This window comes from Meles meles, chromosome X (assembly GCF_922984935.1).
Source record: "Meles meles chromosome X, mMelMel3.1 paternal haplotype, whole genome shotgun sequence".
Classification (NCBI taxonomy): domain Eukaryota; kingdom Metazoa; phylum Chordata; class Mammalia; order Carnivora; family Mustelidae; genus Meles; species Meles meles.
In genome coordinates, this window is record NC_060087.1 from 47,337,397 (window position 1) to 47,360,812 (window position 23,416).

The following is a 23,416-nucleotide window of genomic DNA, read 5'->3' on the forward strand; positions in this document are numbered from 1 at the left end:
GACCCGAGCCGAAGGCAGTGGCTTAACCCACTGAGCCACCCAGGTGCCCCCAATTTTTAAGTTTTTATTTGTATACCTAGTCTTCCCACTCCTAGCCCATGTATTTTGGGGTAAACTGATTCTATTCCTAGTTCTTCTGGCCACAGACATTATTACTTCAGGGAAGATTTGTAACATCAGCAAGCAAACCCAATTAGGGTGCACTTTGGGAGTCTTGCTCACTTGAAAGCCTGGATCAGAAGTTTTTGTGAACTTGAAGGAGACTCAGCATCCATTGCCACTGGCAGCCATCTCATGGTTACCTTGCCTACAGCAATGGTTCTTGGTCCTTAGTGTGCATCAGAATCACCTAGTTTGTTAAAACACAAATAGCTGATCCCCATCTCCAGAATTTCAAATTCTGTAGATCTGAGGTAGGGAACAAGAATTTCCTTTTGTAACAAGTTCCCAGATTCTGCTGAGGCTGCTGGTCCAGGAAATGTGCTTAAAAATCCACTTGGACGGGGTGCCTGGGTGGCTCAGTGGGTTAAGCCGCTGCCTTTGGCTCAGGTCATGATCTCAGGGTCCTGCGATCGAGTCCCACATCGGGCTCTCTGCTCAGCGGCGAGCCTGCTTCCCTCTCTCTCTCTCTGCCGGCCTCTCTGTCTACTTGTGATCTCTCTCTGCCAAATAAATAAATAAAATCTTTAAAAAAAATCCACTTGGACCAAGGAGGGACTGCAGAACAGGGAGATGAATAGAAACTGTGTAGCTCTAGCTCACCCTACTGCTGGAGTTGTGTTCTACTTGTAAAGAAAAGCATCCTAATCATTCATTATACTTAATAATCTTGCCACTAGGGGCGCCTGGGTGGCTCAGTGGGTTAAAGCCTCTGCCTTCGGCTCAGGTCATGATCCCAGCGTCCAGGACTGGAGCCCCGCATTGGGCTCTCTGCTCAACGGGGAGCCTGCTTCCTCCTGTCTCTCTGCCTGCCTCTCTGCCTACTTGTGATCTCTGTCTGTCAAATAAATAAATAAAATCTTAAAAAAAATAATTTGCCACTAAAAATTTACCCTACAGGGGCGCCTGGGTGGCTCAGTGGATTAAGCCACTGCCTTCGGCTCAGGTCATGATCTCAGGGTCCTGGGATGGAGCCCCACATCGGGCTCTCTGCTCCGCAGGGAGCCTGCTTCCTCCTCTCTCTCTGCCTGCCTCTCTGCCTACCTCTCTGCCTACTTGTGATCTCTCTGTCAAATAAATAAATAAAATCTTTAAAAAAAAAAAAATAAATAAATAAAAATTTACCCTACAGATATCCTTGCAGAAGTTCACCAAAATATATGTCCATGGATGATCATTGCAACCTTGTTTGTAATAGTTAAAACTGGAAGCAATCAAGGCACTTCTCAACAGGGAAATGATTTGATGGAATCATCCATCTAATGGAATCCTATGCAGTGTTAAAAATTACAAAAGTCTGTATATGCTCATAAAGAAATATCTCTAAGATACATTAAGTACAAAAAATCATGATGACTAAGAGGGAGTAATTTATACTTTTTAAACAAAAGAATAAACAGATAATAAAAATTATACTTTTTAAACAAAATAGACAAATTTTAAACAAAAGAATAAACAGATATATGTGTATGTATATATGTGTGTATATATATATATATATTTATATATGCAAGTAAATTCTTAATTATTTCCAAGAAGGTTAATTACTTCCTGGAAGGTTAATTCTGATTAAGAATGGCTATATTTGAGGAGAGGGGTTGGGATTGGGGTAGTGGTAGAGGTTTTCCAGTCATCACTTTGTACATTTTTATTTTAATTGTCTAACTTTAGGTAAATTTTCCTTTTTTAAAAAAAGAAAATGTGATATGGAGTTATCTGGGCAAGGCATAGGTCAATTTTAGTTTCTTTCTTTGTATTTCTGTATAAAAAAAACAACTAATAAATCTTATATTCTTTTTTAAAAGATGAAATTGTGAAAAGATAAATGGAAAATTGAAGACTTCCCAGCTACTCAACCAGGCTCGAGTGCCACAAACTCAGTGCATAGGTTATAATCTGGTGAGGACCTATACCTATCTAGATTGAGACCAAATTAGAGAGTTGTTTATTGTACCCTAGTATGAATATGAATCACATAGGGAACTTAAAATGCAGATTCTGATTGAGTAGATCTGAGGTGGGGCTCAATAGTCTGCAGTTTTTATAGGCTCCCAAGTGATTGCTGGACCACTGGTCAAAGATAGCAAGAAAAAAGGAGGAGAAAATGAAGAAGAAAAAGGAAGCATGGGAGTGGGCTGTGGAGATGGAGAGGATGGGACAGATATAAGACACCACAGCAGAATGATTAGACATGATGGATGAGGAGAACGTGGGATGATGAGGTTTGTGGCCTTGGTGGTGTGAGGATAGTGCTAACATTAGCCAAACACAGAGGAATCAAGCTGGAGATAGGAGAAGTAGGAAACAATGGAGGAATGGTAGCAAGACTTCACATTTGAAATACTGAATTATGCTTTTTCTGGGAGAGTATTATACAGATTTGCCCAGCAGACCATTTGAACTCTGCATCTCCTCAGGAGAGTTCAGGTAGAGGTAGATTTGGAAGTCATCTATATAAAGGTAAGAGTTGAGGCCTTGGGATGGGATGAATCTCACCAAGGAGAAAGAATAGTGAGAAGTTGGCTGACAACAGAAACTCTGAGAAATGTTAATCTTAAGAGAGAGGCCAAGGAAGGAAATGAAGTAGTGAAGAGGCAGTACAGAAGGCTAGATACCCTGAAGTACCCTCCTACAGCCAAAACTTGATCCTGCATAAAACAATTTGTACCGTATTGCTGGATATGTGAGTTAGAACTGCTGCTTAATAAACCATCCTCACACTCAGTGGTTTGAAACCAAACCATTTATTATTGCTTATAAATCTACAGGTTGGCTGCATAGCTCTGCTTTCTGGACCAGGCTTGGCTGATCTTGGCTTGGCTCGTGTACCTGTGGTCTGCTGGTGGGTTGGCTGGGGGTTGATAGGTCTAGGATGGTCTTGTCTGGTATTGCTGGACAACTGGATCTCACCCTCCAGAAGGCTAGTCCAGGCTTGTTCTCACAGTAGTTCCAGCAGTTCAAGAGTCAGCAGAAGCATCTAGCCTAGGCTTGGAACTGGCATAATTATCACTTCTGCAACAGTCTACTGGCCAAAACAAAACACTAGTCTGGATTCGAAGGCTGGAGAGACAGATGCCATTTCTTAATGGGAGGAGTTGTAGAAGATGTAGATAACAGGAAGATGTGAACAACTGTGGCCATGTTTGTAATCAATTAATCATCTGGAATTACCAGAAGTAAAAGGAGTCTTTAGAGGACAAGCAAACAAACAAATCTATGACAATGACAGTTAGCAAATCTCTCCCCTGGCTGGGGAGAGAAGAGCACTTGAGGAAACTTCCAAAAATAGAATAGATGTACATCCTTGGAAATTTGAGGTGTTATTACTGTATAGAACAAGGAATGGCTGCTGGTCAGGTAAGAAAAAACAGACACCTGCCTTAGAATCTAAGAGTCTAGCCTTTTTTAATCAGAAAATTCTAGAAATATTTTAAATTGACAATGGATAGTTTTGGTCTTTCTGGTCTTAGAAACTAGTATGCACATGGGTCAACTTTAGGAGTCTGAACTTAGACTCAAAACTAGCAGGCCAACTATGTCTTCTTAGTGTACTGAATGTGTTTTCACATCCATTAGCTTGTTTTATGCTCACAACTATCTGTGAGGGAGGCAAGGCAGGTATTACTATTCCCACTTAATGCTACTTTTTAAAATATTTTTTTAACAAAACAAAAATTTTTTCACTATCTTATAAAGGTGAACATTTGCATGCCTTAGGTCCCAGCAGGAGCCATGTGCAGAAGTATTCACAGCAACATCAATGGAAACCTGTTATTTCCACTGGACAGAGAATGGGTAAATTGTGGTGTGGTCATACAATGGAATACTATATAGATGTGAAAACAAATTAGCTACAAATATAGCAACAACACATTTGAGTCAGAGAAATCAAATTGAGCGAGCAGAGGAAGTTGTGGGATACTACATAAAGATTATATTTGTGTAAAATTAAAAATATAAGAGTACATTGTTCAGAGATAACTATGTGATTAAAATATTTAAAAAGAAAACAAGAGAATGAAAAATAAAACTCAAGATACCTCTTTCTTCAGAAGATAGAGAGATGGAATAGTTCTTAGGTTAGGCAGTGGGCCATGAATGTTCATTTTATTATCTCATCTCATAATGTATGTTACATATAGCCTCTTGTGTTTATCAAATATTACATGATTTTTTCAGAGTAGTCAAAAAGGAAGGAGAAAGAAGAGAAAGAAAGGCCAGGGAAGCCAGACAGTTTCAGGAAGTAAGTTCTGTTTCGGTGTCAGTTACTGTGGTAGTCCTCAGTGAGACGAGGCCTGTATGAACACCCAGGACTTGGTGATAGGGAGCATGGTCACCTTTGGAGCAGCCACATTCAAATGGAAGGACTGGCACCCAATTATAGGTAAGGAAGGAATGTGTTATCAGGAAGCCAGGACTGGGAGCATAAAGTCTTTCATCTATCACCATTTCCTGCAGAACCTCAACAACAGCTCATATTTATCAAGGCTGGATTATGTGCCGGGCACTTTACATACACTGTCACTTAATCCTTACAGCCACCCCCGCAAAGTGGGCGAGGGGAGCCAAGCTTGTGGTACCACCCAATTGTATTCACTTCAGCCACATGCAGAGAATCCCTTAGGACACTTGAATGGGCATGAAGGATTCACTGTTTCATTTCAAATTTTAGGTATAATAGCTCAAGTGGTTAGGTTATGGCAACCAGACAAAATGTGATGAATCAGTTCTACCCAGAAATGGGTCATTTCTCCTTGTGATGGCTTTTATTGCAACTCACCAAACTCTTACCTCTCCCTCGTTCCAGGCACCTAGTAGAATTGTACTTTTCCACTTCCATGAAGTTAGGTGCAAATATGTGACTTGCTTTGGAGGATGGGAAGACAGAAGTGCTGTGTGCCATTTTAAGCTTTAAGAGTCAGTTTACATTTTGCCACATGCCTTCCCCTGACTCAGTAACAGGGCTTGTCAGTCTGAGTTCCCAAGGGACTGTAGATGAAGCGCTCCCCTACCAACGCATGCTGGACATATATGAACAAGAAGTATGCCTCTATAATGTTATTGAGATTTGGGAGTTATTGCAGCAAAACCTAGCTTATTCTGCCTGATACACTCCCCTTTCCAACAGTTAGAGATTATTGATATATAGGGGCTGAAAAATGAAATGCGAATGTATACAAATGTGTAAAATAAAGTGCCCAGACCTCTCTCTGGCAAGACCTCGACAGACCACTTTCTGTAATCTGTTTCCAATAAATTACCACAGAATTTTCATATTTCTCACACACGAAGACTAGTTGTAGAAGATACAAATAGAAGGCAATGTTCTAGGCTCACATTATCCCTAATGTTTGTAAGTTTAAGAGCTATATTTTAATCCTTCATCACTTTCTCCCTCAAATCCATGAAAAAGCACAATTGGCCCTGCTCAGATCATACAGTCATCCCACTGGGGAAGGTGAAGCCATGTGACTGACCACCAAGCCTCCTCTACCCCAAGATAGGGAGGAGCACTACCCCAAGGGGAAAAACTGGGTTTAATGGCTATAAAGAAGAAGGAATGGTGGGCAGGCAGAGACAAAGTTATCTACTTAGTAAAAACAACCTTAGATTTAGAACCCTGGTTTTATTGCTCATTAGCGTGTGCAAACTTGGGCGCCATTGAATGCATCTGCTCATGTACAAAGTGGGGATGGTACTTACTTTGCAGAGTGGTTTGAAAATTAGAAATAAGCTACGAGAGCTTGGTACCCAACAGGTGCTCAATAAACGGTAACTTTCAAAAGCCAAATGCTCAAGATTTCCTACTACTAATTTCTGACTCCCAACCCCCAAGATCAAAGGTTAGGAAAAGGCATCTGTAGCCACAATGAAGCCAATATAAAACAAAGTATATTACAAATAAGAGTTTTCATTTAAACGTAAGGTGTTTATAAGCATCCCTCTATGGCTCAAAGGTGACTCAAAGCTCAGAGTTGGTATTTTTTTCTTTTTATAGCCTCATAACACATTTAAGTGAATATCATCCAGTGCTAAACCTTCATCCTCAATCTCGTGTTTTTGCCATCAATACATCCTGCTTCAAAAGTCTACAATCTGCTTTATACCAGGGAATATTTTCAAAGTGGTTTAGCTGTCCTTGATTTGTTAGGTGCATGCTGGGTGTTAGGTGCCAAGAAGATAGAGATGATCATTTAAGTGAGAGGCAGAGATGCAGGAAAGTGCTATAGGACTGGGCATGAAGAGTCTGTACAGGGATCCATAGTCAGGGATCAAGAAAAGAATCACAAAGCTATGAGCTGGATCTTGGGGGATCAAGTTGAGAATGCACCAGAGACAAAGGGAGAGAGGCATTCTGGGCAATGGTATAAGCAAATGAGAAGAAATGGATATTAAGAGCTGTATGAGATACACTTTAGTGTTGCTGAAGTGGGTGAGGGTTGTAGGAAATGAGGCTAGGGAAGTGGTCAGGGGCCTGATTATGAAGGGACCATGAAATTGGGGGTACAGCATGTTAGGAGAGATTACTCTGGAAGCTGATACACATACTGGATTAAAGCAGTGGTTCTTAATGTCTCTTGAGTCATAGCCTTCTTTAAGAACCTGAAAAAAAAAAAAAGCTACTGGCCCTTTCACTGGGCAAAGGTACATAATGCTTAAATATGAAATGTTGCTTACAATTTCCCAGTTAGGCATAAAACAGGGGAGCAACTTCAATAATCCAGTTGAGACATGAAGAGGCCTGAGCTAAACCACAGCAGCTCAGACAAAAAGGAGACAGATATAAGAAACAGAAAGCTGGCTGAGTATTATCAACAGATCTTGTCACGAGCTGGATTTCAGAAATGAGGGAAAGCCCTGAGTCTAGGAGAACTCCCAGGTTGGTTTGTGATTTCGACCACTGAGTGGAAGGTGGTGGTGCTCACGGAGAGGAGGAGGCTTCAGAAGAGAGGATGGATTCAGGCTGGGAAATGTCAAGTCAAAAGTGCCTCTAGAACATCCACATAAAAAAGTTCAGTAGGAAGCTAAATACACCCTTCCATTTGATGATTCTTGTCGTGTTTCTCTTGCCCTGATATTCACCTACAAACAGGCTCCTAAATCTCTGTGCAACATTTCTGAATTGAGATAAGCATATCCCCCACTTGCAGAAAGGGATCCAGGAATGGGAGAAGAAATTAAACTTCACACACCCAAAATTATTTCACATTTTTTTTTTACTAAAAGAATAGACTTTTATTAAGCACTGTAAGTTTCTTTCCATCAGCATTAACAGAACAACAGACCAATTTCCATCACAGAACAACTCCTGAGACATTTTCATTCCTTTCTGAAACACTTCCAGAAATTCCTGCAGTTTCCCCTAAGAAACATCCATTCAAACTTACATTAATAAACTATGGAGCTTTTGTGGTGAGGTGGGCCAAAAAGGCAGGGAATTTGGAATCTGGGAATGGGAAAGAGAAATACATATTATTATCCATCCACTAAACACACTGTCAAGAGCACAGGAGAAGAGATATTAACACAGGAAAAAACAATGCAAGAATTTACTTTGTCAATAACATTATTTATCAGGGAGCACTAAAAATCATTGACTCCTTGCAGTTAAAGTTTCTTTAACCTAGTATGTTATTCTAAAAATAGAAGAGAATAGAATAAATTAAAAGGAGGGGAAGTGTCTTGGGGGGAAGTAACTAAAATGAAATCATCAGATTTGGAGGGTTATGAGAGATTAATCTGAAATATTTAATTCGCTTCATTTACATGAAAATTCACTAGTCATTTGTTACTACCAACACAGACAAAAAGCTATAAAAGTACAACGGCAATGTCAAAAGCTGAAATGGGCACCCTAGCACAGGGGCTATTTTATTTTGCTTTTAACTTGGAAAAGATGATTTTGTAAAAAAAAAAAAAATGAAGTTATCTTCTGAGAACATCAAAACAACCTCTGATAATATTGAAGGTAATCAGCAGTAATAAGGGAATAAGTGCACTGAGCTCTACCTGCCCCACCAGACTACTGCAATAAAGCCAAGGGAAAGAGAATAGAAAGTCAAATTAAAGATGCCAAAGTCACGAGAGGGAGAAAAATATAGAGTGACATACCATGGAACAGTGAAAACTTACCCCCTGACCCAAAACCCCAAGCATATTTAGGAAATATGCATCAGGAAGTGAACAAGTATAATGATTAAACCTTAGTAGAAGTCTACTAGCTACTTTAAACTGTGGTCTACTTGTATTGTCATTTCAAAGGAGAGGGAGTCTTAGAGACTGAAAGGGTATCACTGACATGCCCACACGAGCCAAGGTTCCAACGGACTGGATCACTATAATCAAACAGTTACTTCCACATTCTCCCTACCCTATGTAAGCATTCCTCCCCCCACCCCCCACCCCTGCCTTAACCACCCTCCCTAATGCCTTATCTGGCTGTTTTTCTCTGTGATCAAAAGAAGCTAATGTGACTTGGCCAATCAATAATGCCAGAAAATCAAGATGGAGACTAAAATCAAATGTCACTGGCCAAAGCAAGTGCCATTTCTTGGGCTTTAAAGTCTACCCAAAGTCCTCCTGGCTCAGAATGAAAATGATGCAAGTGAGCAAAAGTTTGTTGGGCCACTGAATAAGGATGGGAGTTATAGGCTGACCCCAAGACATACCAGCAGAAATCAAGAACTGCAGGTCCTTGGGAATCAGTGTCTATATACAACCAGGGTGCTTTTGCCTGTGGCCCTACAAGGTCAAGGGGTCATTTCCGGGGGTACCTGTATGACTCTGTTCAAGAGAAGCCACACACATCATAGTAAGAAATGGAACCTCAAGTAAAGGATGACAGTCTCTTCAAATGGTACTCACAGCAAAGAGAAGACCCACCTTCCCCAATTTGTCCTCAGATAAGAAAAAGTTCATCTTTCAGTAATGAACCTGAGCTTTTCTGGCTTTTAAGCTGCGTATTTTGGCAGAAAATTTAAATTCAGGAATGTGGCCCTTTTTGGTTCTTTCTTATAACTTTCCAAACCCTGAAGTCCAAATAAAAATCAAGGTTGGAAACAAGCCACTTATTTTACCCTGGGCCAGGCTAGGAAAAAGCAAAGGTGTGTGGAAGGGAGAGAAGCAAGCCTTTTGGCAAACTGGAATCATCCCTGTCAAAGCAGCAATTTTACTTCTCACAGTGAATGCCTACAAAATAAGAAATTTTCTTAAGGCTGTGAGATTTAACAATACTGTCACTTGATTGTGTCAAATAGATTCAAGATGCACAGAAACAGCAACCGAAGAAAATACCTTTCTATAGAACTCCAAGTACTTCCTATTAGAAAATGGTGCTTACATACCTAATTTAACTCAGCTCAGTAATTCTAGTCATTTTTTAGAGCTTCGAAGGATTCCTTCATCTGTGGCTCCAGAAACTTCCAAGCCGCCTAAGCTCATTACCAAATTCTGATTTTGCTGGACACAATTCCCCTACTCTTCAAGACTTTTGTGAAAGGCTGGGTAGGTCCACGAGAAGAGGAGGGCCCAAATTAAGGGAGCAAATTCCAAAGAAGAGGTCTCTGTACACTTTGTTCCTGGTTATATCTTGCTAGGTGTGCACTCTTGTCATCTTGCTTTGGTTTATGTAAGAAGTATCTAGGCAGGGGGAGAGGAATTCTAGGGCTCCCTCCCTCTACAAGCTGTGGGTTCTTTTAAACTGGGCCAGACTAGGATTAAACAGTCTGAGACTTCCCAGTCTCTTACGATGCACTCATTGTAAGTGGGCAGTGAGCAAACAGCCTTGTGGTTGTCTGGAAAAAAAATCACCAAGGACCTACTGTGGGTTAACGTGCATGGGGTTTTTCAAAAAGAGAGAGAAACCCTGCTAGAAGTCTAGTCAGTTGAATTCCTGTAGAAACGGTACTTCTTGGGCAAGAATATCACAAAGCCCAAAAGGAGATGTGTAAGGCTGGAAGCCTCAGTTCCTGAATGAAGACACAATGCTAATCTGTTGTAAGCCATGTCCCTTCCCTCATACCGAAGCTGCTGAGGAGGGAAACTGGAAATGCAAGGTTGTTTCAAGAGTATCTTCCGCAAGGAAGAACAACTTTTTTTGTCCTGGACAGATTCTGGCCTCCTCAGGGGCTGGGAGCTTTCCAGAATGCCCCTAAAGGCCTGGGCCAGAGTCCTCTGAAGTCTTCCTTGCAAAGCAAATGAAAAGATCCAGTAGTCAAATGTCAATGAATAAATAAAACAATCCAGGCATGTAAAATCAAAGTGTCGATTTCCTCACACTTCCCTACCCCATCTTTCCAATGTTAGTCCTCTCTCCTTCAGGGATTCATGGCAATCAATTCTAGCCTGAGGCCAGTGTGACCCAGGAGTTCCAGATGAGGTTTCCTCCAAATTGGCTGCAAGCCCTGGTAATCACCTCCCATCCCCTTTCTCTCTCTGAACATGGCTATTCCGGCCGAAGGAAAGGCTCAAATCTTCCCCCACGCCATTCCAACCTCCCTGCACTCACTCTATGGGATGTGAGGGCTCTGTTCAAGATTAAACTTGTGACAACCCAACTGTTTGTTGTTCTGAGCAGGCAATCTCTGGAAAGTACTTTTTGTCTGCTTTAGAGAAGCCCATCTTCTTGTAACTGATGGGCTGTGACTCAGTAAGGATTTTAAAGTGTGGTCTTTTGAAACTCACCACTCCCTAGCAGTGGAAGCATTTCTGGGAAATTCAGTAAATCCTCTGAGACATCACCATGTATGTAATGTATGTGTGCATGTGTGTACACACACACACATATATTTATATATATAAAATACGTATAGATAAATAGATCTGTCTCTTTTATATAAAGGGTATGCGTATGCATATAGATACACACATTCATATATACGTCCACCCACACACCCATACACACACACACACACACATGCATGCACTGTCTTTTCGGTTCCCTTTCGTACTCAGTTTTAATACATTGATTCCCACCCTTTCAGGGTGTGGGCAGCAGGGAGTGGGTGAACTGCGCCCTATCTTCTATTTTACAAACAATGCATTAGTCCAGAGGCAGGAAAAATCTGCCCAGTACTTTTCCGACTCACTAGAATCCCCCAGTACAAAGGCCATTGGTAGTATTTTTTTTTTTAAGTGTATAAAATAAAAAATAAAATAAAATAAAATAACCAGTACTATTTCACTTCCCTGAAAACATTTACCTATCTGATTGTCAGGCCAGAGTTAGAGGCGGTGGGTGGTACAAAATCCTGGGTTAGGTGAATGGGGAGAAAGAGTGAGAGGAGGGTACGGATTATATACCAAGGTCCCACTACTTCACAGAGGAAAATGCAAGTTAGGAGGCCACAGATGGCCGTCCCTACCCCTACCATCCATGGGTTTTATAAATGAGTAACGTGATGAAGACTCAGAAAACCAAAGCTGAAACTTTTCTATAGGGTCTTACGTGATGACACCAGATTTCTGACAGACACTGCCTTACTACACTCCCAGGGGAGGCAAAGAGAATATTGGCACTTTATATTCGATTTGAGAATAGGAGCTAATGCTGCTGCCATTCATCTCTGGCCAGAGCTTCCCCAGAAGCTGACCACTAAGTCTGGAGGTCCAGAAAAAGACAGGGAATGGAAAAAGATGAATACAATAGGACATCCCAATAAAATCCTGGGAAAATCTAGGGTAAGCATTCATGTCCTCCTCTAACTTGGGCCTACAATCAGAAAAGTATTGGTTTTCCTCTCTTCCTGATCTGCTGATGCCATCTTCTGCTCGTTACCCTTCCTTCTGCTGTGCCATAGTTCCTAGCTTTTGCTCTCGCAAGCGGCTCTTCTCCCCATTCTTCGCAGGGAAGTAGCGGTTACCATTATTACACATGTTGTTGTCTCTGGGTAAGGCACACTGGGATGAAGCTGGAAGGTGATGATCACTCTTCTCTTCTTTGATTGATGCGCCACTGTTTCCATTTACCTGTGAGTGGGACCGACCCTGATGAGGCTCCAGGGATTTAGAAACTCCATCAGAAGTGCCCTGTCAAATCGTAAGAGACTCTTAATCTCACAAAACAAACTGAGGGTTGCCGGGGGAGGGGGATAGGGAGAAGGTGGTTGGGTTATGGACATTGGGGAAGGTATGTGCTATGATGAGTGCTGTGAAGTGTAAACCTGGCGATTCACAGACCTGTATCTCTGGGGCTAGTAATACATTACATGTTAATAAAAAAAATTTTTTAATTATAAAAAAAAATTCTCAGAAGCCAAGCATTCAGCTCCTCAAGGACTCCCAAGACCATAATTTGTTGTCAAGGCAGCAGAGCCCAAGAGATTGCCTTTGATACCTGACACACCTGACATTTAACAATATTAGAGATAATAATAATGTCTTCTGATATAAAAATATTTAAGGTTAACATCCAAGAAAATAAAATAATTCCCCCATGGGAAAAAAAAAAGTGCCCTGTAAAAGACGGAGAGAGTCAGTGGAATTGGTAATTACCCACACTAGCTGACGCTTCTCAAACATGTTCCTAAGCTAGCCTCCAGAAGCTGTTTAGTTCTTCAAAGCTTGTTACCACCTAATAGTACACCCCAATGACTGTCCTGAGAATTTAGGGTGACAATAGATGGATTTGACGGAAACTCATTGGCCATGACAACCATGCAATAATGACACAGCTGTCATTTATAAAGCTTTACGATATCTTTCTCTAATACTAGTAGGAACCCTAAATGGTAGATTTGATGCCCCATTTACAGATGAGGAAGCTGAGGCTGAGAAAGACTAAAGTAACTCGCTCAAGGACACTCAGATAGAAAGCAGTGGGGCCAGGATTCCATGCCAGGTGGGTCAGCCTCTAAAGTCTATTCTCTTTAGCTGCTGCACAATACTGTCCTGTCCAATGCTGAGAACTAGACATGTAAATGAAAAGAAAGGAAAACCAGAAGATCTCTGTGTACCACTCCACAGAATCTTTTGTAACTAAAAACTGCCACCTGTTTTTCTGAGAATTCCTGGGATGTGACTGCTATTGTAATGCTAATGACATGAACTGCATTACCTTGCAATGCAGGGCTGTCTCTCCATGAGGAATTTATTAAGGAAAATAGCAGCTTCCGATTGCTAAGTTGTTGGGCATGCCAGGTACTCTCTTGTCCAATTTATGGATAAGACAAACAAGGCTCAGAAAAATAAAATGATTTGCCCAAGGTCACTGGCATGCCTAGACTTGCATCCAAGTCTATTTGACTCCAAAGACCTCATTCTTTCCATTAAGATACAATACATAATGCAAATCTTTTCTTAAAAATTTTTGTAAAGATTTATGTATTTATTTACTTAAAATTCAATTCAATGTAATGGAAATCTAATACCTGTTGAATTTGTGGTCAGTTATAAATTTTTACTGAGTACTTCCCATGTTATAGGCTCTGTGAAAAACTCTTTACATCTATCATCTCATGTGGTGCTCATAATAACTCTGTGAGGTAGATGCCAATTTCTCCATTTTATAGATGAGGAAACTAGGGCACAGAGAAGTTAAGTAACTTGTATAAAGTCACAGAACTAGTAAGTGGCAGAGCCAGATTCAAAGTGAGATCCTTTGGCTCCAAAACCTGTACAACATGGGCACTACTATAAAATGTTGCTCAAGAACCTGGGAAAAAGATGAAACAAGTAAAAATCTGCACAATGGATGGAATTAGCCACCTGAGCCGGTTAACAAAGATATCAAAACATTACCAATAAGTGACTTAAGAATCTGAAAATACACAATACTCCAGTGGCCTAAGAATAATCTCAAGAGGACAGGACTATAGGGGCAGCTGGCTGGCTCAGTTGGTGGAACATGTGACTCTTGATTTGGGGGTTGTGAATCCAAGCCCCATGTTGGGTGCAGAGATCACTAAAAAAAAATTTTAAAAGACTTGAGAAAAATAAAGAACACAGGACTATAATGTAAGCAGATTAAATAAGCTGGAATAATGATCTCATACTCTGAAGAAAGGGTGACTAAACAGAAAAAGGAGAGTCATCATAGCCATCAGCAGCAGCTCTGTGCAGGAACCATGCCTCAGTTAAAAACAAAGTTAACATGAGAATTTCCTTGGCCAGGCTACCTCTGGAGTAGGTAACAGTATCCCCAGTAATCTTCACAAAGAGAAACTTAAGATCATCTACCATCCCTACTTCTTCCCTTAGTTTCTTCAACTGTAAAATATAATAATAGTATCTGTTTTTTAAATTCCTATAAGGATTCAATGAGACACTCCATGTAAAGCACTTAGAACATGTTGTGCCTGGCACACTGTACAAACTCAATAAATTCTAGCTAATACTATTGTTTGGTTCCAAGTCTCCTTGCAAACTTCTGATACCATGGTTTCCCTTGCAGTTTAGACTTAAAGAAAGCAAGCTCTGGTAGAAATGGTTAAGAGCATGTGCACTAGGGTCAGCCAGACCTAAGTCTGAATCTTGTCTCTACCAGTCAGAGTTGTTATACTGCAGGGGAATCAGGACAGCAACAGGCTTTGGAATCAGCTTAGGCTGGAAGGGCAACACTGATATTGACTTGATGGATAATTTGGGGCAAGATGTTTCATCCCTTTGAGCCTCAGTTTCAAATGGAGAATAATAAACACCTCACAAGTTTTTATAAGAGTGATTAGAAAAGAGTAACGGCACAATATATCACAATACTTACTGCAGAAAGTACTTGATTGAGATCAAGTGCTGTAAATTCATACCTTTCACAAGATCTTTCACAGATCTTTCAGTATCTTTCACTCCCTCCCTTCTCCCCAGTGCCACTCTTTCAGTCATATCCACATAGCTATTTCTGTGATCTTAGTTAATGTGAGTCAGCCCCTGAGAGAGAGAGAGAGATCTACTCTTACTGTACCAAAAAAAATCAGGTTTTTCAGATCATATACCTAATGATCAGACCCTGAATCATGGTTAATCAGGCTGTATTACCTTATGGGAGCCTATCTGAGTGACCAGTTTTCCTTCTAGGTATAATCCCTTATATCTTACTGAACAGCTTCTGGAAAAAGTTGAGAAGCTCTAGAAAAATCTCAAAGTTCTTGCTCTCTGACTTGTGTGGAGGACTTACCATTCTAGTTCCATTTTTAGCTCAAAATAACATTAAAGCAAATACGTATCTTTGAGAAAGCATTAGACAATGGGGATTAACTGGATGCAGTGAGGGCTGGCTGTATACAGGAGAGCTAATTCAGGACTGAGAACCTATGTCAAAGCTGCTTTGCAATATGGTCTCATCAGTGACCCTTGGGAGGATAAGAAACTGCATGTAAAATGTCTAGTAAAAGGCTTGGTAGAAAGGGGGCATTCAAGAAACAATAGCTCCTAGGGCACCTGCGTGGCTCAGTCGGTTAAGCGTCCAACTCCTGATTTCAGCTTAGGTCATGATCTCAGAGTTGTGAGGTTGAGCCCTGCAATGGGCTCCACATTGGACATGGAACCTGCTTAAGAATCTCTCTCTCCCTCTCCTCTCCCTTGGCCTCACCTCCACCCTGCTCATGAGCACTCTCTAAATAAATGAATGAAAAGAAAGAAAGAAAAAGGATGGAAGGAAGAAATGGTAGCTGCTATACTAGGAGGAGCCCAGCAGGCTGAGTCCAGTACAAGATTCTGGTTCAATAAAGATTAGGTTCTTCATGTCTGGGGAGAGGGGCATGTCTAATGAAGACCAGTGGAATCTGTGATATAATTCAAGGTGTACCTTAGAGGAAAGTTTAAGACCATTTTGAGCCATTAAGAATAAACAAAATGGCAACATCTCCTTCCTTCTCATATTCAGCAAAGGCTCAAGTCCAATTTTCTAAGCATCTCTACTCAGAAAGCCCGAGCAGCTGGAAATCCCACTGTTAACTTCACTCTGGCCCCTTTGTGGCTGCATGTAGCACATACTATGGTAGGTACGGGTGTTCAGGACACAGGACCTGGTTTCTGTCCTGTGGTCTCATTCAGGGGAAAGAATCACACTGTGCAGCATTGTGCGCTAACCCTCACTAGACCCTCACTAGAGCAAAAGAATGAACTCAAATGCTGGGAGAAGCCCTGAAAACACAGTTTTCCATGTCTGATCTGATCTTTTGCAAGTTAGGTGAAAAGACAAGAGTTATCAAACAGAAGCTAGATGATCTCAAAACAGGGCTTACTTGTTTGTTTCCTTTTTTATGTCCTTTGGATCCTCTACCAGTTTGTTCTTTTCCATGCCTGTAGAAAGTGAGGGGAAAAGTGATCCTAAGGAACACACAGAGTCCATACCCACATTTTCACTTAGTTAACGACTCACCTCCTCTAGGAAGTTTGACTCCCTTAAGTTAGGCGCCCTTCCTCTGTGTTACCACTGTAAACCTTTCTCTCTCTTGTTTCAATATTATACTGAATTGTTCTGTGTCCCATGTCCTCCTCTAGGGCAAAAACTTTTTCACTGAGGCCGGGAATTTAGTGTATGTATGCTGAACTGAACTGAAAACTGGCTTTAAAAATGGAAAGTTAGTTAATGCCTCTTACCTTAATAGAAGTATTCAGTAGTTGGGCATTTTCCCAATGGCACCTTGATTGACATTAGCTCATACCAACCTACTGGAATACATACCCTTTTCCTGGCCCACCGACAGAAACAACTTGCATGCCAAAAGAGCCTCGGCCCCTGGAGGACCTACTGCCAGCCCACTGGCCCACAACCATCCCAGCAATCTCCAGTTTTCCTCCTTGGGGTGGGATTGGATGGAGACCTGGAAAGACAGGAAGAAGGGCAGTAATGAATGCTAACTACAAGGTAGGATAAGAGGTGGAACAAAAGATCCTACAGTGCCCCCTACTCTGCTTATTTTCATTTCTCTATGATAAAGACTCTGGGGGCGCCTGGGTGGCTCAGTTGGTTAAGTGTCTGCCTTCGGCTCAGGTCATGATCCCAGGGTCCTGGGATCGAGCCCTGCATCGGGCTCCCTGCTCAGTGTGGAGTCTGCTTTTCCTTCTGCTTCTCCCATTCCCCCTGCTTGTGTTCCCTCTCTCGCTGTCTCTTTCTCTGTCAAATAGATAAATAAAATCTTAAAAAAAAAGACTCTGTGATAACAACAAAGGTTCATGGTAGAAGTGAATTTAGGGATGGGGGTTGAAGATCTGTAGGACATCCACTTTGGCAAGCTGGGTGTGGACAACACATTTTTCAGCTACAGAGCCTGACTGGCACAGAATAGGCATGCAGTATTTGTTGAAAGAATGAATGTCCTAAAATCTAGTTATTAGAAAATTATATGCCAAAACCACTTTTATTTTCCTTTCTTTTTTCTCTTTATTGAAGTTTAGTTGACACACAATGTTACATAGTTTCAGGTGTACAACACAGGGATTTGACAACTACGGAGTCACGTTCTGCTCACCGCAAGGGCAGCTAACCATCTGTCGGCATACAACGCTATTACAATACCATTGACTAGATACGCTGTGCTTTTCATCCCTGTGACTTATTCATTCCATAATTGGAAGCCTGTACCTCCCACTCCCTTTCACCCATTCTGCCCAGCCCCCCACCTCCCTCCCCTGTGGCAACCATCAGTTTGTTCTCTAATTAAGGGTCTGATTCTGCTTTTTGTTTGTTTATTCATTTGGGCCAAATGATTTTTCTTTTTCTTTTAAGTTTTATTCAAATTCTAGTTGCTTAATATAAAGTGAACCCTTTTGATTCAAATACATACCATGACACAGTGGAGGCTTAGCCAAACAACCAAACTAAATGGAAAATAATGAAACTAAACTGAAAGCAATTTACAATTAATAAGCAAGAATAGCAACAGCTGAAAACCAGAACCAATTTAAGACAAGATAGCATATCTCCTTAAAACAGGAAATTCCAAAGCTGTATATACATATGAGCTCACCAGCACAACAGAGCTTTGTAATATGGCACAAAAGGAAGCCTTCACAGGATAATTTTAATTTTAGTTTATGGAAAAAACACAAATGTTAATAACCCTTTGCTCACTTAGCAGGTCAGCAGTAAAGAGCGCTTCATTCATATGACAGTGGGAGTCTAAGGAACTAGGGTACTAGCTAGTCCTAAAAAGGCTAGAAAGACTTGCATTTGGGGATCTTATTGTAGTCTTTTAGGAGGCAAGAGGCTCCTCATGAACCACCAGTAACTGGAGACCAGGCATCACTGGGATCTGGGACAACGTAAAGGACCTCCCAAGAACTTAACCTTAATTAAGGCTGTTTTCTGAGACACAGTAAAATCAATGCACAAAAAATGAGAGCAAGGATCTCTAAAGTCAGTTTCAGGGAATGGAATGAATGAATGGCCAGCTCCCTGGTTTACAACACTTGTTCATTATCTGACTGAACAGAGCAGACATTCACACTGATCATCTAAGTAGAGCCTTGAACTAAATATGCATACTGAAATTTATGAGCCTAAATTGAAGACGAACTTCAACTTCCAGCTTTATTTTTTTTAAATGATAAGCAATAGACAACAAACATTTCTAACCACGGCAATGACACTCCCACCTGATCACAGAACCTTGATATTTCATGTCAAAATGTCCTTATTAAAATATTGTATTTTTCCATATTAAAATATTGTATTTTTCCAAGGTTGTTTGAATTATTAGGATCACTATCTGAGCTACCTAAGCATGACTGTCAATTCATCACTAAGCCACAGGTCAGGTGTCACCATAATTTATACTTAGATATGTCTGGGTATATGTGTGTGTATTTGTTTTCCCTACTAAACTGCAATCCCCTGGCGGGCACGGACTATAATGTATTTCTCTCCATGCTTCTGGAAATGTGTCATCTACCCCCAGAGCGAAAATGGGTACATCAGGTATGGTTGTCTGTGGACACTGGTCATTTACTCTTACCTCCCATTTGGTCTTTCTGGAAGCTCCTATGTACATCTGCCTATGGGGAATGAGTGAGCTAACCGGCAACCATGGTGATACAGTTTACTTGAGATATAGTTCTCGGAAGTAATAAAGTACCTCCTGGTTTCTACATCAGTTACTTTGTGAGTTTAGTTCGTGACAGTCAAATCCTCAGGGACCAACTACCTCTATGGAGCATGGTCTGGGAAGTCAGTGGACTTCCTAGGCTACATCTAGGCCACACCCCCGTCAATAAACTCCTCTTCAAACTACCACAGCACAGCACAGAAGGTAAATCAGATAATACATATATAAAAAAACTGCTGATTCAGTATCTGGCAATAATTACTGGATAGACTACTATGAAACAGATTGAGGATGACAAATACCTCATTCTTAGGTACTGACCCGCAAATCCCCGGCTCCGTCCTTGAGGGGGAGGTGGCATTGAGCCCATGGCTCGGGAATAAAGTGAAATAGGGTAGAGAGAGGGCACCATGGGAGGCACAAAAGTAGGTGATGGAAGTAGAGCAGAAGGTGGTGGATGGTTCATGTTGACTCCTTCAAGGATACTCTGTCTCATCTTTTCCACTTTGGTTGCCAGGTCAGCCTTCAAAGGAAGAACAGAATTAATAATAGCAACCGCCATTTTAAAAAAAGATTTATTTATTTATTTTAGAGAGAGATGGGGTGGGGGGACAGAGGGAGACAGAGAGAAACCCAAGCCAACTCCACACTGAGCACGGAGCCCGATAAGGGCTTGATCTCACAACCCTGAGATCACGATGACCTGAACCAAAGCCAAGAGTTGGATTAAACCGACGGTGCCACATAGGCACCCCCAAAGCTACCATTTTTTAACTTCTATGTTTCGGGCATAGTACTGGGCATTCTAGTTATAGTTTCACGAATCCATTGCCATTAAGAGAACTGAGACCTGGGCTAAAGGGCTCAAGGAGCCATACCCAGGAAAACCTGCCTAGCACTTTTTACATGACAGCAAATGATCATATTAGCTCTGACCAAGGGCTTGTTGAGGCACATTGACTAGGTCAAGGAAGACAAATATAAGCGTAAGTATTTACCGATGGTTTACCACACAACTGGAAATACGCTAGGTTATTTTTTAAGGGGGAGATAACAGAATTAGATGAATGAGAGAAGAATAAAACCTGATATATGCCAAGCTTTTTAACCTTTTCCTCCATACCCAGGGTCAGAGACCATGATCTCTGTCTAGGGTTAGTCCATGCCTCTAGGCCAGAGGTCAGCAAACCAGTTCTGAAAAAGGCCAGATAGGATTTGCAGGCCAAACTATCTCTGTCACAACTATACAACTCTGCTATTGACAGAGGAAAGCAGTTGTAGACAATACATAAATGAATGAATGTGGCTGTGTTCCAATAAAACTTGACTGAAATAAAAATTCCAAGTTTTGCATTTTGAGGTAGTTTGACGACTCCTGTTCAAGTCCCTCAGCTCATTCTGCCCAAACGGATAAAGGAGTAAGTAAGGGTGCCTTTCCTCATCTTTCCTAAGGTTTCACTATAAAAAAAAAATCCCTGCTTCTACTCTGTCATCTACTTTACCACCCTCTTCTAGTTCCAAACATAGTTCCTTTACGAAAGAGGGAGTTGGGGAAAACTGGAGGGGAGATGAACCATGAGAGACTGTTGACTCTGAAAAACAATCTGAGGGCTCTGGAGGAGTTGGGGTTGGGAGGTTGGGTGAGCCTGGTGGTGCGTATTATGGAGGGCATGTATTGCATGGAGCACTGGGTGGTGCATAAACAATGAATTCTGGGACACTGAAAAGAAATTTAAAAAAATAAATAAAAATTTTAAAAAAGATATCACTTGCAAAAGTATGTAACAAGGTTTTTTAATATTTTGCAAATAAGGGAAATGAAATTCTAAGAATTGCAGGAAAGGCATAGAGCATATCTGAGTATTCCATGGACAAGAAATATTCAGTAAGAAAATATTATGAAAATGTAAAGTTTATAAAAAATACTTTCCAACATGTGATTTTAGAGCATGTACATATCAGACTCTGGGCCTTTGGGCTGATCCTTGACCAACTGCGGTTAATGGCAGATACATTCTCCCACTTTTCCTACCTCCCTCTCTAATTTCTGTGCTCCCTTCCACCCTCTGCCAATTTATACCCATGGCAGATCAGAGATGGCCCTTAGCAGCTGCCCAAGTTGCTGGTACCTGGCCATCGCAGAGCTCAATCAAGGATACTCGCTCTCGGCCCGCTTTAATTAACTTGCTCTGGAACAGCTTGCCATCGAAGTAAATCCAGGGGCAGCAGTGCTCCCACGGGACTGGCTGGCCACAGGCATCATTAGCAAACAGAGCTGTGTCAACCCCACTCATGAAGAGGGCAGCAAGCTGGATCCCTCGGGCATCCAGTTTCTCAATCTGAAACCACCACAGAGGAAAAACTACTATTAAAAACTTATTGTTATTGGTTACATTTACTCTTGTCCCCATTGTGTTGATTATTCTAGTTAAATTTGAACATGTTGGCTTTTAATTACAGACATCTGAGTTCACTAGTAGCTTCGATCCATGTCATTCCAGGAGAGTTTGAAAGACACTCATTACCCCACCCCACCCCAAAAAAGACATCACCTTTAAAACTTTAAAAATATACCACCTTAAGATACCTTTTTTTTTGGTCTGTCAAATTATGAAAAAATTTAAAAATTAAACACAAAAAAGAACACCCAAAGCTGATGAGGAAAGACCAAAGGGAAAGCTATGAGCTCACAGAAGAAAGAATTTAAGTGAGGGAAGATCAAATCACCTTGAGTTCTTGAAGCTGATCGGGTTCATAAAGCTGGGTAGATACTGCCTGAGCAAGGAAAGTGTCAAGCTCATGGCGATGCAGGATTCGGCCACCAGGCCACTGAACCATGTACCTAGAAAATAAAAGCATTATTATTGAGCCACAAAAGCTCATTTATTCAATTCATAAACATTTACTAAGCTAAGAACCTATCACGAACCAGACTCTAGGCTAGGTCCTGGCAATTCCGAAAGAATAAAGTAAAAGCATCTCTGCCTCTGGTTGCTTGCAGTCTGGGTGGTAGAGGAGATAGGCACATTCATCAACAATGACAGCAGAGTGTGTTAAGTACCAAGATAGAAGAATGCCCAGGGTGCTACACGAGCACAGAAGACAGCGAGGCTGAAAAAATGAGAGAGGGCATCCTGAAAAAAAAGTCAGTAGGAGCTGGGTTTCAAAGGGCCTGTGGAAATAAGTAAAACAAAAGGGGGAGAAAGGATGTCCTAGGTTGAGCAAATAGTATGCATGAAGTCACAGAGTTGTGGAGTTCAGGATGATACAGCAGGTTCCATAATGCTGGAGCTAAGCAGGTTTGCAGTGACAGAAGGCAGGATTAGAAAGTAGGCCAGACTATGGAAACCAGTATGGAGGTTCCTCAAATAACTAAGAATAGAACTACCATATAAGTGAGCAATCCCACCTCTGGGAATATGTCCAGAAGAAATGAAAACACTACTCAAAAAGAAATCTGCAACCCCATGTTCACTGCAGCATTATTTATAATAGCCAAGTCATGGAAATTACCTAGGTGACCACTGATGGATGAGTGAATAAAGCAGTTCTGGTAATATATGAAAATAAAACAGAATATTATTCAACCATAAAAAATGAGGAAATCCTACCATTAGCAATAATATGGAGGAAACTTGAAGGTATTATGCTAAGTGAAATAAGTCAGACAGAGAAAGACAAATAGTGTATGATTTCACTTATATGTGAAATCTTTAAAAAACTGAACTCCCAGAAAAAGAGATCAGAGTTGTGGTTACCAAAGGTGAGGGGCTGCTGGGGGAAGGATGGGTTGAGGGAAGGTAGTCAGAAGGTACAAACTTCCAGTTATAAGATAAATGAGTACTAGAGATAAGGTACATGATGACTATATCTAACACTGCTGTGTGGTATATAGGAGATGATGGATGTGAACTAAACCTATTGTGGTAATCATTTCACAATATATGTAAATAAAACCATCAAACTCTACTTCTTAAACTTATACAGTGATGTGTATCAATTTTTTCTCAATAAAACTAAAAAAAAGGTGGGATCATGAAGTGTCTCAAAAAACAGAATTAAGGAATTTGGACCTTGGTTCTGAAAATGTATGAAGACACTTAAGGATTATCAGCAGGACAGTGATAGTGACTGGCTCATAGGGCAAGAGACAAGAGGCATGGGTACCAGTTGGGAGGCAACCATAGCAACCTGTGGCCAAAGAGGTATGAACAAAAGCACGGGCCCAGGGATGGAGAGGACCGGGGACGAACACAAGAGCTACTAAGGAGATA

General features: G+C 41.1%; 1 protein-coding gene across 2 annotated transcripts in view; it reads right to left on the reverse strand.

Moving 5' to 3' along the window:
• Positions 1-7,358: 7,358 nt before the first annotated feature.
• The window catches only part of FAM120C (family with sequence similarity 120C), a 120,027-nt gene continuing 103,969 nt past the window's right edge, over positions 7,359-23,416 (reverse strand). Inside the window, exons 11-16 of one of the 2 annotated variants that reach the window (XM_045994707.1) lie at positions 21,870-21,984; positions 21,272-21,481; positions 19,464-19,665; positions 16,781-16,919; positions 16,338-16,395; positions 7,359-12,186 (exon numbers count right to left, since the gene is read on the reverse strand). In XM_045994707.1, coding sequence (XP_045850663.1) covers positions 11,932-12,186; positions 16,338-16,395; positions 16,781-16,919; positions 19,464-19,665; positions 21,272-21,481; positions 21,870-21,984 — 979 coding nt within the window. In that variant the 3' untranslated portion in view covers positions 7,359-11,931. The remainder of the gene's footprint in view (positions 12,187-16,337; positions 16,396-16,780; positions 16,920-19,463; positions 19,666-21,271; positions 21,482-21,869; positions 21,985-23,416) is intronic. The other variant, XM_045994709.1, reaches the window with a different exon arrangement.